General features: G+C 48.2%; 1 protein-coding gene across 1 annotated transcript in view; it reads left to right on the top strand.

The window, feature by feature from the left end:
- The first annotated feature begins 815 nt into the window (after positions 1-815).
- LOC138385966 (protein SPATA31F1-like) overlaps positions 816-17420 on the top strand; it is a 29313-nt gene continuing 12708 nt past the window's right edge. Inside the window, exons 1-4 of the mRNA XM_069472132.1 lie at positions 816-962; positions 1631-1676; positions 2208-2265; positions 3272-7055. Of these exons, the coding sequence (XP_069328233.1) occupies positions 816-962; positions 1631-1676; positions 2208-2265; positions 3272-7055 (4035 nt within the window). The remainder of the gene's footprint in view (positions 963-1630; positions 1677-2207; positions 2266-3271; positions 7056-17420) is intronic.

Here is a 17420-nt window from a genome sequence, read left to right as displayed (position 1 = left end):
GTTGGAAGTGGCCACTAACCCCATTTCTACAGGCATTCATCTCTCTGAGCAGGCAGAATGTTGTAACATGGGCAGAGACAAAACCAAGCCTTGGACAGAGCTCTAGAAGTGAGCCACATTAATGTGCCTCCATGGGCAGTGTTTACAATCTCTTTCAACTCGTCTGAAAACTTGAGGCAACACAGACTGGGTAGATATTGCCACCGTTGCCTTTCCCTGACACATAAGCCATGGTCCCCTTCCTGTACTTCTGATTTCTGATCATACATTGCCTATAACATCAAAGCTCTCCATTTTTAAACCATAACCAGACTCTGCCCTCCCTGAACTCCTGTGTGTTTAGACTTCTCAGGTCTACTTCCAGAATAAGTAGGGAAGTCAGTGGAGGTTCCCCTGTCCCAACAACCCTTTCTAGAACATAAGGTGCCCTGTGTGCCAAAGCACTCAGTTTTCTGAGAGTGGGTGACCACACAGTTGTGAAGGAGACAGCTGAGCCATCATGCTGGTGGAGGAGGTGGAGGGTGAAAAGAAAGTGGGAAGTAGACGCTGCTTATGAGTTTGGCATATTTAGTCCCAGGATCTGCGACCTTTATGGATAACCAGACACCCTCATCTATAGACTGATCACCACAGAAGCCTCCATACTGCACATGCCTTATGATACAAGAGGGCTTTGTGATGCAGTCCGGTGACCTGGTTCCATCCTCTGTGAGGTGGACATGACAAGGCCTAGCATTGGGAGTCATTAGGCACCAGGACCCGGAACGCCTAGATATAGAGATGGCTGGTCTCCTCATGCTAATGAGGTTTCAACCATGTTGAGAACTACTTTTGTTCTGTGGGACACAGATATATATACCTTATATATCTATGGCTTAATCTTCATCATTATCCTAATTATCTGGCAAGTGAAAAGGAGCAACTGTGGATTAAAGTTGGAACCTAAAAGGAGCTACTGCTGGGTAGGGAAACATATGACCACAACTGAACTAATTAAGCCTCAGATGAGAAGCTTTTAAGCTCTAGGGTCCTTTCTTATGACCCCACTGACTCTCCCTGCCAATATTTGTATAAATATGGTATCATACCTTCAGTTACTTTTATATAGACTTTTTCTTCTCAGAGCCTAGAAGTAATTTCTTACTAGGCCTTCCCTGTAGATACTCTAATCAAAAAGCCAAGAACCTCTCTATTTAGCTTGAATAGAAACTTTGATGATATGGGATCTACCTCACTGGATTACAGAAGACCTCAAAATATGGTAGATTTTTCTGTTGGTGTTTTATGAAGGCATTTGTAAGCTGAAGTCTTTGACAATTAGAACCACATACTCTTTATCTGTACCATTCTTTCTCCTGTTTCATCCTCAGTGTCCAGCAGAACTTCTCTGGGAGTTAGATGGGAGATACAAAGTTTGGAAAAGCCTCAAAGTGAACCAGAAATAATCAGAAAAGGGAAATGTTGGGGTGAAAAAAGATGGAGTATGGTAAAGGAAATGTAGGAGGGTGTATAAAATACAAACAGTTATATAGAAAGGGAGAGGGAAATGTATATGAATTTCTTTCTCATTTTGGACATGAAAAAGAAAATGGTGTCGCAGCTTCACATTCTAATGTTTTTTGTCTTTTAGTGTCACCGACAAGTCAGGAAAAGGGCTAGAAATGCAGCATCAAGAGGTAAAGTCCCAATCTCTCCTCTGAGTACTTTCCACTGTGGGTGAGTTTCCCAGGGATCCTGTACCTCCGTGACCCCTGGTGCGAAGAGCCAGGTGCTCTAGCCACTGAAGGCTCTGATTCCCTGGACTGACAACTTTCACAGACTTCTGTGGGTTGGAAATCAGCACTTGGGAATGTTTCAAAATTCCCTACATTATTCCCATGGGAATAAGAGATGGAGGAAGTAGGGCAGATATTCCTAACTGTGTCATTTACTAGTTTTACAACCCCATAGAAGTCATTTCATCTGTTAGTCTTGTTCACCATAAAATGGACATCTGCTGATTTTCTCTCACTCAGAGCATGTTTGTGAGGAGCAATTGAGAATAGGTATAGGAGAATACGTCATAAATGATTATATTGTACCAAAAAGTGCCTTAGAGCATTGACAGGGGAGTTTTCAGTGTCCTCTTGCTGACAAAGGCCTCCAGCTTCCTATAGATACCTCAGAAATGCTCCAATGCCACATAACACTGTCTCTTGGTTCCTTAGCAAGGAGAATTTCCGAAGAAATTGAGAAGCCCCGGGAGCTGATCTCTGTCATGAAAAGGTGATCTCTTGCTCTTTGCATTCCCCTAACATCAGCCTGGACTGTAATGATTTCTCAACTTGGCCTGGGGCAGGGATGAGGATAATGGCTGGGTGGGGGGAGTCATAAACAGTGGAGGCTGCTTCACTGGTTGAGAGGGTTGCCAGGGTAGGGGGGCCAGACCAGACATCTCAGGAGCGAAGAGTCACACAATTCTGCTTTGGGTTAGGGTCACAGTAGTTCTGGAATAAAGAATTTCACTAGCAAATAATTTCATAAAAGACACAAAATGGAGTTTCATTCAACCATGAGACAAGTTATCCAGTCAAGAGAATGGATTTTGCATGAAGTCAGGATTGTCATATTCTCTTTACAGCTATACCCTTTTATGAGCAGATTCTACTGATCTTGCTAGACCCTGATGACACCACCTCTTCTGGTTCTGTCTTCAGGGAAGCCAGTTCCTGGGATAGTCCTTAGACAGGAGCCTATCATCTTATCCTCTTGAGATTTTTACAGAACAGGATTGATTCCCAAGAGATTTTGGGAATAGTTACAGTAATATCCTATATTCCTCAGAATGCAGTGGTCTCACAAGGACCTCATTTACCATAGTTTGGATGTACTGAATTCCAGCCTTCAGGTTCCTTAGCTTCAAATGCAACTGATCCAGGTTCTACCTTGTGCTGTTCCTGGTAATGCCACATCTGCCTGATTTCTTTCTCCTAGTTCAGTTTCTCAGGTTCAACAGAGAACTGGCCCCAGGTTTCAGTCCTCTTGAGGAACATGCCCTCCATTGGGTTTTTTGAGACCTTGTCCAACAAGCCCCAGACACTCACCCCAGCCTACCACTACATCTTGCCAAATGGCATTTTCTTAGGAAAAAAAGCAGGGGGTGTAGACATCCAGGGGGTTAAGGCCCCAGGACTTGCAGGACTAGGGAAGGGTAGCACCAACTCTGGTCCACATTCTTCAAAGAAAGCAGATGTCACTCCATCATAAGTGGTTTCCATGTTTCCCTTCCCAGCCAGGGCTGGCTACCTCAGGAAGAAAGTGTGCGTCAGCTCCTGTGTGCAGATCCCTGCTGCAACACCTGCAATGCTGTGGCTTTGGAGGTTCAGGAATTGCTGGTGGGTGAGAACAACCAGTTCTCCCCCAATATATGTGGCCCATCACAGAGTTCTTCTCATCTAGAAATGTTGTCCACGTCTAGAGTGTCTTTTGAGCCAAATCACGTACATCATTCTTGGCACAGCAAAGAGATTTCACTAGCATCTGTAAACCCAAAACTGACAAAACTAAAGGATCAGAAACCTTTAACCCAATCAGCTGCCTGGTCAACTAATGCAGTCAGAGTCCAAGATTACTGGGCTGACCACTTCCAGGCAGGGCAGGAATTTCAAGTGTCAGATATGCTTAGGGGCCCAGAGACTATGGCTTCCTCAAGACTCCAGGAGCCTGGGGTCCCAGTGAATCAGCAGGAGATTATGCAGAGCAACCCCAACTTTGTCCAGGGGAATGAATGCGAGTATCACTTTAACTCCCAACTCGCTTTGCTGCCCCTGAACCCAGAGATCACTAATATGACACATCCTATGGCCTTGAATACAGTCCTCCCTGCCCACCTGCCATTCCTCAGTCCTGTAGTCCTGAGGCTTCTTGAGGTACATGTAAAAAGGTGGATGCATTTCCAGAGATGGGGGCTCCCCAGACGTGTAGAAGAGTCCATGAGGCAGCTTATGCCAAACCCACCATTGTATTACCAGCCTGAAGATGACCAACCAGTTGCTGTCATCCTGAATAATACTTCTCAGGTCTCTGTTCATAGATTTGAGTCCATTTCCCATGAGACCTGGTGTTCATGTATGGCCGGCCAGCCCATCCAGACCTTCTGGGTTTCTGAATGGCCCATGATGAACCCAGAAGACAGACAGTACTGTCAGCAAATCCCAAACCCTATGGCTCTAGCCTTGCCCTCTCCAGCCCTTAAAGTCCTAAGTGGCCTCTATCCACTGCCTGGGGGAGAGGCGAATGACTCGGGGAGCCATCTGCAGGAGAAATACAGCCAGCTATTCTGTGGCCTCCCTTCTCTGCACAGTGAGTCCCTGGTTGCCACTTTCTTGGGCTCCCAAGGCCTCTCCAAGAAGGGGAACATGTCCAAGCCCCCCTTGAAGGGCCCTTTCCTCTTCAAGGACCTCCCCTTCCACCCCCTGCTACCTAACAGTCCACCCCTGTCAGCCCCGCCCTCTTCCCCACCTTCCCCAAATTGGGTGTCTCCATCTGACCAGCAAGGAGCTCAGATCAATATCCCATTTTTGACTCTGGCTGAGTGTGAAGCCTTGGAGTGGCACCTGCTACAGAGGCAGCTTCAGCTTCAGTGGGGCTTGCCAGCTGTCTTCCAGAGACCTCAGCATGCCCAGAGCCCCATGCAACATCAGCCCTGTGATAAAGCCCAGGCTCCTGAGACTATGAAAACTTCCTGGCCAGGGAAGCCCGTCTCAGTCCTCACCAGGGAACTATTCTTCCCGGAGCATGCCCGCAGGCTGCTGGAATTCCACCTCCAGAAGCAGCTGATTCACCATCGCTGGGGCCTGCCCCAGAAGATCCAGCGGTCCATCCAGTTGCTCCTTTCCTCCACTGACCAGCAGACTTTGTCCTGGAGCAGCACAGCGCTAGCCAGTGTGAGCATCCCCCAGCCTACAGCCCTGGAGGCCAACGGGGATGGAGCTGTATTCTCACCCATCGTGGCCCCAGCGTCCGTCCCCATGCCACACTTGTTCGCCCAGGTCCAGGCAATATTGCAGAGCCACATTGACTCCAAATGTGGACAGATCCACCAGGGCAAGGTCCCTGCCTGTGTACATAGCTCCTGGGGCAGCAGAATTCCCGGGGGCCTGAAGGTGACTCCCTTCCCCTGCATTCCAGAAAGCAAGCCCCTGGAGCTGCGGGCAGCAAGTGACCCTGACCTACATCACAAAGTTATGCACTGGATGCCAAAGGCCCTTGATCAGCAGCAACAGGCCTTACCAGGGACTGTCACTGAACATTCCAAGCTGCCCCGAGCCCTGTCCGAGGGAGCCAAGGAGAAACTGGAGACAACTTTACGGCACAAGTATCTGGCCTTCCTGTCAGGGCTCCCTGCGCTCTATTATGTGGCTCTTTCCAGAGCCATGGCCCCGGCTGTCACTAGCCAACCTGCCATCATAGAGATGGGACCTGAACCTATCGAAGTCCCAGCAGAGCCTCTGACTGAGATGATCTTATTTGAAGAAGAGTGTTCAAGTCTTGGGCCATGCTTTCAAGACAACAATGGGACTTGGGCAGATGTTTCAGAAGCGTTCCAGCCTGCAGCGCAAGTGGAAGGTATAATGAAGATGGTGTCTCAAGAAAGCCAGGCACATCCTGCTAGCTCCCTCACGTTCAAGACATATGTCTTGTCCAAACTAAATTTCCACCTCAGAAAAAAGGTCCTAGAGATACAATTGGGAATTCCCATAAGGGCGAGGGAGTCCATGCAACAAACTGCAGTGGTCCCAGAGGACACATCCACACAGGACTCTCTTGGGTGTGTGAGCAACCAAGGGGAAACATTGCTCCAGGAACTGCCCGTTCCACCAGACACTCCGCGTGCCCCAGATCTAGACTGCATCCACGTTGAAGAACAGCTGGCCATCAAGTTGAAGACAGTGCAGCAGAACCGCAAGCAACTTAGTTCCAAAGCAGTGCCCCAAGGTTCTGCCCACTGGGTCTCCAAGAACCCACAGCCCAGTGGGGACATGACAGAGGCCCAGGTGCTTTGTGTTCAGGTGGAGGCCAGTGTGAACAGCACCAGCCTGGAGGAACCCTTGTGCCCTGAGCCCCAAAGCCCTGACAAGAGCAAGGACTCAGCCCAAGTCCCCATACTGGCAGAAAAGATAGAAGACCCAGTGAAACCCAAAGCAGCTGGGGACCATGGAGAAGGCGATGCAGGGTTTAGTCTCTCCTCAAGCAGAGAAGAAAGACATGCTGCTGAAGACCAGAGGCCAGCAGAGATGCTTCTGAACAAGACATCCCAAGGCTCCTGGAGGCAGAGCGATAGCTTTCATCTTGCTGAGCCCTGTCCACACAGCCCCCAGCATCACCCTCAGCCTAAGCTCCCAGACTTACCTCCAGGAGTCCCTGGGGGGAAAGCATCTGAGAATGCCCTGCAAGAAAGTCAAACCAAGCTAAATGTCACCCTCGAATCAGCAATGATTCCTGAGAACGCCCAGGCTGTGGTGCCCCAGGATTCCCACAGCCGGCCTTTCCTGAGCCAACTAATTCAGGGTAAGCCCTTGCAGGGCCGAACTTTACAAGGTCAGGTTTTGCATGGGCAGGCCATGCTAGCCCATACTCACAAGAGGCCCAGCCTTCCAGAGTCTAGCTTGAGAAATAAAATTAAATCCTTTCTACACCGTATTAGCCCCAAGACGAAAGGCAAAGGGCATGAGGAATCCATGTTCTCTACAGCTGAGAAAGTGGCCAAAACCAGGAAAGAAAATGTTGAAAAGAGCCTGGCTCCAGCCAAAAGCCCTGTGGAGAGAACTAAGACAGAGAAGCCAGCAGGGCACTCCAAGGCCCGATCTCCCCGCACTGAGAAGCCAGTGGGCCCGGCCTTCTTAGGTGGTCCACATTCCCCAGGCAATAATCTCCGGCTTCGCTCCAGACAACCTGGCTCTGCCTCAGTCCTGGGCCACCCCCGCCACTGCCCTCGGCACTGTCCTCGAGGGGCTTGTGCCACCCAACCAGGGCCATCCGCCTTAGCTCCCAACCCTCACCTCAGAAACACTGAGGTCTGCTCGAGGAGAACACCCAGGGCAATGAAAGAGAGCTTGTAGGCTCCCAACCACTGCACCCCTTTAAGAAGACTGTTCTCATTTCCATAAATGTGCAGGTGGGGCAGAGCATCTCCTGAAATACACTCTATATGTCTAAGCAAAGAGTTGTCTGCCTGCTCCTTGTCTCTGCTGTATTGTGTTAAGAGAAGGCATGCGGGAGGCTAAAAAGTCCTTTCTATCTAGAGAATGGGCTTTAACTCACAATTCAAATGGGGCGACTTAGAGGAGTGCCACAGTGCTCTCTCTTTGAGGAGGTCCTTTTGTGTTTTTCAAAACTACACAGCTAATATGACAGATGCCAAATCCAGAGGATAGAATCTCCCCTGTCTGCTCCCCATTTATACTGGGAAAATCTTTCTGGAGAACCCATCTGGGCACCTGCTGTAACCCTGTTTTCTGTTTATCATCTCTACTGCTTTCAGCTGCCTGAAATGAATGCCACAGTAGGAAATGGAGAGGGACTTGTGCCCTACCCCCAGGAAAAGGTAGGGAGGGGAGCATGTAGTTGGAGGTCTGACAAAAGGTGACACATTCCTTAGAGAAAAGCCAGTTTGCTTGGTGTTAAAATGAGCCTAGAGCCAAGAGGCAAACCCAATGCTCAAGCGCTTTAGAGGAGGAAAGGAGTAAACTCTGAGCTTGGTTCTGCTTGCCCTAGTGTGAAAGGCAGAGAGTTAATCATTGAGGTTTCTGGGAAAGAAACACAAACATACAGGATTTTCTAAACATATGTGAGCCTGTCAAGTGTCAACTCATATAAATGACTGAGGCAAAAACCTCAATCACTGTAGCTTTATTAAGCCAAGGTTTTATGAACACGTCTGGGAAAAACATGAACTACAGACAAGCTGTGGCTGTTTTTTCCAAAGGGGAGGTTGGAAACTTCTGCATTTTAAAGGCATACAGAAAAGGAAAAAAGATGGGGGGCAGAGGCACTGATGAGGTAGTGGTTAAGTTATTGTGAGGCCCAAGAAACCTAAATTTTACGTAAAATAAGGGAGTGAAGGAAACATCAATTATGTAGATGTCCCTGGGTAGACGGAACATTGTCTGATTCTGTCTTATCTCCAGTTCTGTTACCTGTAAGATAAACTTGTAATTCATTATTAGTGTGGAATGTGGATAGGCTTTCATTTTAGGTGCTAGACATAGGTACAATTCGCATGTTAGCAAGAAATTTCCTTAATGAATGATCTGTGGGGCCAGCTCTTCACAGGTGCCTGAGGCTATGATTTTCTTTTTATACTGTTACTGCCAGCATCTTGTACCTAGCCCTACTACTATGGCCTGTGTCTACACCAACTACACCTGAGGTCCTTCTCCGGCACCCTACTTCCCACAATCCTTCCTCCCTAAGTATACATACCTTCATGGTAACTAATGATGCTGAACTCAGCTGAGTCCCCTCCCAGGATCTGCCTGGTGCCTCCCCATCACAGGATGACTCCTGTACATTTCCCTGCCAAGGTTGGCACCACATAAGCCTGGCAGCTCCAGCCCTTGGTTTCTGTCATCCTTTCCTATCTCTTCATTACATCTCAGCGCATTTCTGAAAGCACCAAAACCATTCACCCTGACTGTTAAAAGAGTTTAAGGAATGTGTCCTATTAATCAGCCATAGAAAGTGACCCCAAAAATCTAGAATTTAATGCCACACATGAATCTCTAACAACCAGATCAGATGCTCATAACTGAAGTGGACTCTAGCTCCTTTGCATCTCTCTGGGAATGTCCAATATTTTGCTATTTCAGGGAAATATCTGTTTATCATTAGTGGAAATATTATGTGCAATTCTCTGAAACCCTTGGAATGACATGAAGAAACCCAAGAGGGAGGCTGAGAGGCAAGCTGATATCTGTAAGCAGCTGCTAAGAAATGTAACCCCCTCCAAACGATATCCTGTCCACGTTCTGTTAGGGTAGAAAGCCTGGTAGGTGCTCACAGTGCGGGTGGAGAAAGATTTCTCACGCAGAGATTAAGATACAGAAAGAAAAAAAGATTATTTTATCCTTCTTAGAGGAGAGAGAGAGAGAGAGAGGAAGATGGCATGCCATCCCAAAGAAAGAGAAGGGAGATGCCAGCAGCGAGGCCAAGTGGCTTGCTGCTTTTATGGAGATAAAGGAAAAAAATAGTAATTGTTGTGGAGTAATTAGCAGGTAGCTTCAAGAGGTCAGGTCATCCATCTTTCTTGTTTCTTCTGTTCCTGGAGACTTGGTTAACTCTGAAATGTAGTCAGGCCGTTCACAGGGGATGTGATTTTGCCCCTGAGATGAGGTTTTGGGCAGGAAACTATAGCCTGGAGTTTCCCCCCTGCTGTCCATCGGGGAGCTTCTCAGGAACTCCGTGAGGCTACAGAAACAGATTCTAAAAACTGTGAGCTGGTGAATGTAAAGAGAAAGATTTATTAAATACATTTCCTTTGGCTCCTTCAGATGTTTGTGAAAACAGAGTTCCTGCGGAGTGCCGGCTAGCTTGGGAGAAAAACAGCCAGAGAGTAGGGAGAGCTCAAGATTGATCTTTAGCTGTTATCAGAAAATTATGGGAATAGGGATTAGGTATTTTCCTACTATTTCAGCAAGGCTGTCCTTACACATTCTCCCTCACACACAGACTAAATAAAGTTCCTCCTACAGACCTGCTTTAGGAGGCCTCTCAGTATTCCTAGAGCTCTTTCCTGCTGCCTGTTTGGTTGAGCCTCTCACCTCTAACCCCAGCACCAATGCTGGGTTGGTGATCCACCACCAAAGGCAGCCTCGGTAACCCTGGCCACACAGTTGGACCTCTTCATGGTGGCCATCATACTCATATTCCCTGGAACCTCTGAGACCTAAGGGTCCCCTGTCCTTCCTTCTCCAGTTACTTTGGTTGGGGCAGGCACTGTTCTCCCTGGAAGGAGAACCGAAACCCCTGACCTCTTAAGGAGTCTGTGGCAGAACAGCATACCTCAAGGATATGCTTGCTCCACTCAACAGAAAGTTAAGTATGAGTAAAATATTTGGGTCATCCCCTTCCCTTTGGAAGGAAATTTGTGGGTGAAGTGGCTAAAAAGTGATTTCAGGAGAAGATAATAAAAATAAACAAAGAACAGCAAAAAATTACCACACAAGGAAAACATTACGAAATTCTTGAGCAAGTGATTTTACAATTTTCTGGCCAAATGTCTCACCCCTTGTGGGGGATGTAGGTTTTAAGGTCAAAGTCACAAGAATGGAATGTGGGAAAAAATCATCAGGGTTAGAATCCTAAGCTCTGAGATTTGACAAGTTACTTAACTTTATGAATTTATGAATATTTATGAATCCCAGTTTCTTCATCTGGGAAAGGGGGATGACTGTACATCCATACCCCAAACCTCAGTAACTGTTAATGACTAGCGATTCCCAAAGCCACTTTCCTTATCCAGGTTTCTCCTGAGCTCCAAACTGTACAGTCAAGAGTTGGGGCCAAACTGCATCTTGCTCCAAGGACAATACAAATTCATTCAAAATTTCCAAACACCCTCCACTCCACCACACTATTTTCTAATGTCAGGGAATAGTATTGTTATACTCCATTTTTTTTTGTTCATTTCATACATCAAGACAGTCACTGGATTCTAATCTTGATAACTCTCAACTTGGCTCTCTCTCCTCTATTTTTACTAACTCTCCTTGTAGTTCGGTATCTCATCTGAAACTTGCCTGAATGATTAGGATCTCATCCCCAGGGCCTAGGAGAGTGGCTAATGCATAGTATTACCCTATATTAGCTGACTCCCAAGTCTGGGCTGGGGAGACAGACAAAGCATCGCATCAGTGTGATGAGTGCTATGAGGTGTGTGGTTGTGTCACAGAAGGAGGCACTTAGCTGGTGAGGAAGATCCCAGAAGAGTCACAGTAAAAACTACTTTGAGAAGCATCTTGTATTCAATAATTAAAATATCTGAGTATTTTCTGTGTGCCAAGTACTATAGCAAACACAACAATGAACAAGGCACAGGTGGAGCTCATGATCTCATGGAGTAGACAGTCTCATGTGTGCAAACTGACTAGTCAACATATATTTGTATACAAATATACATTTGTATATCAAATATTCACCTCAAACTATACAAAAATATACTCCTGATTCTCTGCCCCACACCATTACCCAATCACACATACCAAATCTGCTCTAATCACAGTAATTCTCACACCAGTTAATGACAACTCCATCTTTCCAGTTATTCAGGACAAAAACAATGGAGTCATCCTTGGCTTTTCCTCCCCCAAGAGTCCATATCCAATCTGTCAGTAAATCCTCTTATCTCTACCTTCAAAAATGCATCCAGAATATGACCACTTTTCTCCCTCTCTACTGCTACCATCACTGCAGTAGCATCATAACTAATCTCCCCCATTTCATCATGAGACCACAGGCTCAAAAATCTCCCCTCAACACAGAAGTCTAATGGTCCTTAGGGAGGGTCTTTGATGGAGATAATACATGGATGAATGGATGGATAGACAGACAGATGGATAAACATAAAACCATGCAACTGGATAATATCACCAATGAACTAAGTGTAAGTGAAGAGATCAAAGAATTGGACTCTGGGACAGTCCAGTGTTAACTGGGAATAAGAGGAGGAACCAGTAAGCAGAGCAACTGAGAAGCAGTAGCTGCTGAGGTAGGAGGAAAATCAGAAGAGTTGTAGCATACTGAAAGTCAACAGAGGAAAATATTTCAAAGAGTCACCAACTGCATACAAAGTTGCTAATCAGCCAAGCAAGATAAGGAGCATCAGATTTACCATCACAGAGATCATTTATGACCTAGAGAAGAAAAGAGCTAGATGAGCAATGAAGGCATGACTGGAGTGGATTCAGGAGAGAATATAAGGAGAGCAATTGGTTGATAGTAAGTATAATCATTTTTTCAAGGACTTTTGTTCTGCAGAGGTGCAGAAAAATGAGGGAATAGCAGAAAGGGGACAAGGGATCCAGACATGGTTTTTAAAAATATGAAATATAAAGCATGTCCAATTGAGAGGGACAAATTGATGATGCAAGAGAGCAAGGGAAGAACTGCTGAAGCAATGTCCCATTGTAGAGGTGGAAAATGGGAGTGAGTCCCCATGTTCAGGGGCTGGCTTTGACTTAAAGCATTAATAAGGGAGGCCTTTGTAGATTAGGAGCAGAAAGGTTTCTTCCACATCTCAGAGGGTGTGGGCAAAGACCCAGAGGGACAAGTAGGGAGATGGGAAGGGACCATGGCAGCAGGAAAAGGAAACAGTATGAAGAACCTACTCCAGAAAGTTAGCGGTGGAGAGGGATTCTGGAACTTATCGTGGGCAGGAAAGGTGGTTGAAGATGCTGATGATGTGTGTGAGGCAGGTGCTCCTGGAACACTGGAGCAGCAGGAGAGATCACAGAGAAAGCTCTAAAATGCTCAGAGCCTGAGTAAAAGCCTGGGGCTGGAGACAAATAAATGGCAGGCGTGGCATCCTAGGGCTTGATGAGGGACCAGGGAGGCTTTGAGGGTGTGAGGAGAGGACTGGGAAGCAGGAAGACAAAGGGGCTGCCCTTAGCAGATGGGATGGACCTCTGTTTTGGCCATCTGATATCCTTCAGAAGGTGGCACCTCTGCGTTCCCCTTCTGACCTACCACAAAGGAACCAAGAGCACAAGAAAGAGCAGGAAGTGCTGTGTCTTCTTTAGAACGTGTTATGAGGGACAGTGCGATGACCCTGGTTCCTAAGGAAATCCAGGATCACTCACCGTCCCATCAAACCAGGAAGAAGTGGCGGCAGGACTTTCTTCCTCTGCTAGGACCCCAGCATTTAGCACAATGTGTCCACTGCTTGGATACAGAAGAGCCAGCATGGGAAAAAACATGAAGTGTCCCTCTTCTGAATGGTGATTCTGTGCCTAAGAGATGGGGGCCCAGTCACTAGGTGGCTCCCAGGGCAGGGAGGCACAAGTCTCAGGCCTGCTGAACCAACATTCAAGAGGTGTTGTCCTAAAGCATCCCCAAAGATCAAAGGAGGTCTCGTGCCAGGTACATCCTCCCCGCCTGCTGGGAGTTGGGCAGACAGCCACAGAGCTAGGACACTAGAGAGAGGCCCAGAGTGAAGGGAATTGACTCAGAGGGGACACAGCAGCGTCAGGTGGCAAGCTGGGGTTAGCCTGCACACATCCTGGTTTAGGGTGGAGCAGGCCCTTCCCAGGGTCCCTGCTGGCTCCCACCTGCCTGAGGCCAGCAAGGGCTCATGCTGTTGACCAAAGTCCCATGACAAAGGGCTGGGGGCAGACAGACAAGCTGTAACCCATACCTGCAGGAATCTGAGTTCTCAGCAAAGCCAGGGGCTGAGAGAAGTTGGGGTCAGAGCCTATGATTCATGCAGGATGCTGAAGAAGGATGAACCTTTGCTCATCCCACCCATAACCCAAGCACAATTCCCCCCTCTATCTGCCTCTAGGCTCAAGGGAGGCAAAATCAGAAGCAAAAGTCTCGTGAAGGGCACAAACTCAAGAATGTCCTACTCCAGAATTGAGGGTAGATGCTGGGAATAAATACCTCAGTGCTCATTTGGGATCTTTGGGTTCACCTCTGACACCCTGAGGTCATCATGACATGCTGAACAGACCTGACTTTCTAGGGCTCTTCCCTTGTGCTCTCCAGAAGGGCACGTAGAATTGGCTGGAGGAATTTCAGGCAACTGACTGCCCACAGTGGGAGGAGAGTGGCTTCTCCACAACACTGCCTGTTAGAGCTGAGTCACAGAGGATGAGGACCATGGCTGCTTCACTTTCGTACCTGCTCTCTGCAGCCCAGCAAAAGAATACAGGATGAGCACAGGAATCAATACCATGGAGATGCTGCTTCCTGCACCAGCGGGGAGGTGGTTGTGCCTCTGCTGCTTCACCAGCCACCCTAGGCCTGATGCTCCACCTGCACTCTGGAGCCCATGCCCTAGGCCAGGCCTATCACAGAAGGAAGGACAAGACTGATCCTGCATCCACTGCAGGGAGAAGAAGGAAGGACAACCTTGAGCTCAGGTGGGGATATGAGAAGTAAGCGCAGTGCAGGCATGTACGGTGCTGCGGGGCACAAAGGACCAGATCCCTCACCGGCCGGCCCAGGCTTGCACAGGGCTGTCCGTTCCCATGCCCAGAGACGGGGGCCAGGGCCCTGAGCACTTGGTCTGGATGAGAGCATGGGGAAGAAAAGGGGGGCCTGGGAAGGGGCCAGAGAGAGATCGTGTTTCCAGAAGGATAGGTGGATGCTGCCAACTGCCCCTCTTTCCTGCCATGTCCCTCCCCTTCATTGTAACTTCTTTCAGTCCATGGCCACATAAGGAGAGGATAGCGGGGGATTTCCAGAGGTCACCACTCCCAAGGTCAGGCTGCTACAGAGGCCACGGGAGCAGGCCCTGGGCAGGCTGCCTGACCCATGGGACCCAGACGGCGGGAAGGGAAGCCACTTCTTGCGGTAAATAGTGCTGGCAGGGGGATGTTTGGAGGAGAGGGAGAGGGTACACGGAGAGAAGCCAGAGCAGAATCACACACACACTCACAGTCAAAGACACATGGACACAGACCCAGTCACACAGGTACATACAGAAAGAGACGCAAGTCAACCACACCACTCAGAAACTAATTCAGAGTGTGCACAAACACAAGGAAGACATGGACCCATGAACACCCTGAGTCAGACATGCTTGAGCAGACACGGGCACAAACACACATGCAGACACAAAGACAGCTTTGCACATGTAACACAGCCCACGTCACAGATCCACAGACACAAATGCAGTCCAAATCCATCCTTCAAAGCCACTCTCCTCCATAAAGCCTCTAGGTCACCTCAGACCAGGCCTATCTCTCCCTTTCTCCTCTGAAGCTAAGGTTGCAATTTCTGTCCCATTGCTTGTCCCCTAATGGGATGGTCTTGGATTCAGGTACATGCCCCTGGTCTCAACCACATGGCTGTGTGTTATTAAAGGAATGTCAAGATCAGGAAGAGAGACCACTGCCCTCTTCCAGAGCCCCATCCTCCACCTAAACACCCATCTCAATGATGGTGCCCAGTTTATTGCTGCTTCATCCCTGCAGGGTCCTGACCCCCAGCTCTTTGAAACAGCACACAGAAGGGAAGAACAAACCAAACACCCCCAGTCCTGGTCACCCTTGGGGAACCATGAAGATCCAGGTCCTGGTTCCAGGAAGGAGCCCCAGACACAGGGCATGACCACATGTGCAGCTTCACCCCAAACTTTAATGTGAACTGCAATCACACCCCTGTCAACCCTACCCCTAAAGCCAACTCCAACCCCACTTCCAAAGAAAATTCTAAACCATAGTTCTTCAAATGGGCCCCTTGGAACTGCTATACCTCAGAAAGGTAATGCTGGTGGGTATTATCCAAAAATGTTTACATGGCTAAATACATTTGAGTCAGAAAACGGTGCCATGCCCTCTCCCCAGAGGTTGGATACCTGCCTCCCTTAGTCAGATGACAGCTGCAGGGGCCACTCGAACCCCTCAAGTATAGAGGGCTCTAAAAACTGCCAACCACCTCTCCTCTATACCAGATCCATATTGCACATTATTGCCTAAGTCTCCCTCTCCAGACTATCTTAAAAGCTTCAAACGAACCTCCAGCACAAAATATAACTCCTTGGCCAATCTTAATCTAGATCCTAAATGCAAGCATTGCCCTACCCCAAGCCTAACACAATCTTAATCCAAGATACACTAGCTCCTATCAACAGGAACCACAAACCCGTTTCCAAACCCTACTTGAACATCACCATGATTCCAGCGCTGTCCTTACCACTGCCTCACTCCAATCTGGAACCACAGCATCCGTGCTGTCGAAGCATAATCCTCACTCTAACCCTAGCCCTACATAGCTACTCATTGAGCAATGTGTGCAATTACACTGGGCACACAAATTTCACACTCTTATAAAGGTACGTGTCATTTGCACTCCCAGGACTCAGTAGCTCCTTCAGTCAGAGCTGCACAATCCACAGGGCATCGTGTTCCTAGATGGCTCAACGCTCAGCTGGGAACCCAGGAGCACCAACGCGCCCAGGCCCTTTGACCCTTGCTGGATATACAGGCCCATGGAGCCCAGCCCACCCCAAATCCTGTGCCAGGACTAGCCCAGTCCTTGAGCAGAAATTCCCGCCATACCCCTCCCGGCTCTTGCTTGCCAAGCTGGGAACATCTGCTGCCCTGGAAGCCCCCCGCCACTCCCGGCAGGAGCAGAGGGGCCTGGGACTCTGGGGCTCTGCAGCTGATGGGAATGAGGCCCTTTCCACCATCAGGATTTCCGGACTCTTGCAATATCCATACCTAGGACATCTACTCCACAACTGGCCCAGGTGCCTGTCCTAAACAGGTAGTGGGCCTGCTGACACTGGGGCTGAGGTAGACGTGAATAAGTATAGTTCCTCTCCCCCATTCCAGGGTCTCAGCCTGGTGATAGGGTGTGTTATTAGCATGGTAGGTTATTAGCATGGTAGAGGTGAAGACTCAGCCATGTGGACCTCACCCCTCAGGCCCAGGTACCTAAGGTAGGAATTTAGGTTCAATGCCAGGAAGAGCTTCCTAAATCTAGAAAAGGCATGTAAGCATGGGACCTGAGCGGGCTGTGGACACCATCTGACATTAATAAGAAGTCCCTCTGATGGCTAAAAGAAGGGTAGGGGGTCAGCAGGATGCCTTGGGTAAGAGAGTGAATCTGGTATTTTAGGAGAAGAAACAGCACAGTCCCCTCTTCTTCTTTGCCATGTTCCCCCTGGCTTTTCCAGAGGCAGTGCCCAGGCTCCAAAGTCCCTTCCCTCGGTGAGCATTGCCCCTTCTTCTTCAGATCACCTTTTTTCCCTTCTACTGGCTCTGTGCCCATCTGGAGTTAGGAATTAGGAGCAGAATAGATCCACATTACTCTCCCAGCTTTATCCCAAAATGCTGGGCTGTTCGTACATTAGAATCCTGGACAACCTAGTAAAAATAAAGATTCTGTGGCTATGCTCTGATGATACTCTATTGGTGACTGATATAATGTCTCTAATTGTTTATTTTTTTTTTAAACAAGCTCCACAAGTGATTCTCATGGGCCACCCAGTTTGAGAAACTGTGGCCCATGGTAATATAGTATTATTCTGGAATCATGCACATAGCAATCTTCCCCACCCCACCCCCAACTAAGCTCATGCCATCCTGCCTTTCCTGGAAGCAGGGAATAAGATATGACTGCTACTGGGTACTGAATCTCTTTTGGAGGTATGAAGATGTTCTGGAATTACATAGTCGTGATAGTTGCATAACCTAGTGAATATTCTAAAAACCACT

The sequence above is a fragment of the Eulemur rufifrons genome, chromosome 7 (genome assembly GCF_041146395.1).
Source record: "Eulemur rufifrons isolate Redbay chromosome 7, OSU_ERuf_1, whole genome shotgun sequence".
In the NCBI taxonomy this organism is placed as follows: domain Eukaryota; kingdom Metazoa; phylum Chordata; class Mammalia; order Primates; family Lemuridae; genus Eulemur; species Eulemur rufifrons.
The sequence above is the reverse complement of the archived record's forward strand: the minus strand, read 5'-3'. Positions and strand labels throughout refer to the sequence as shown.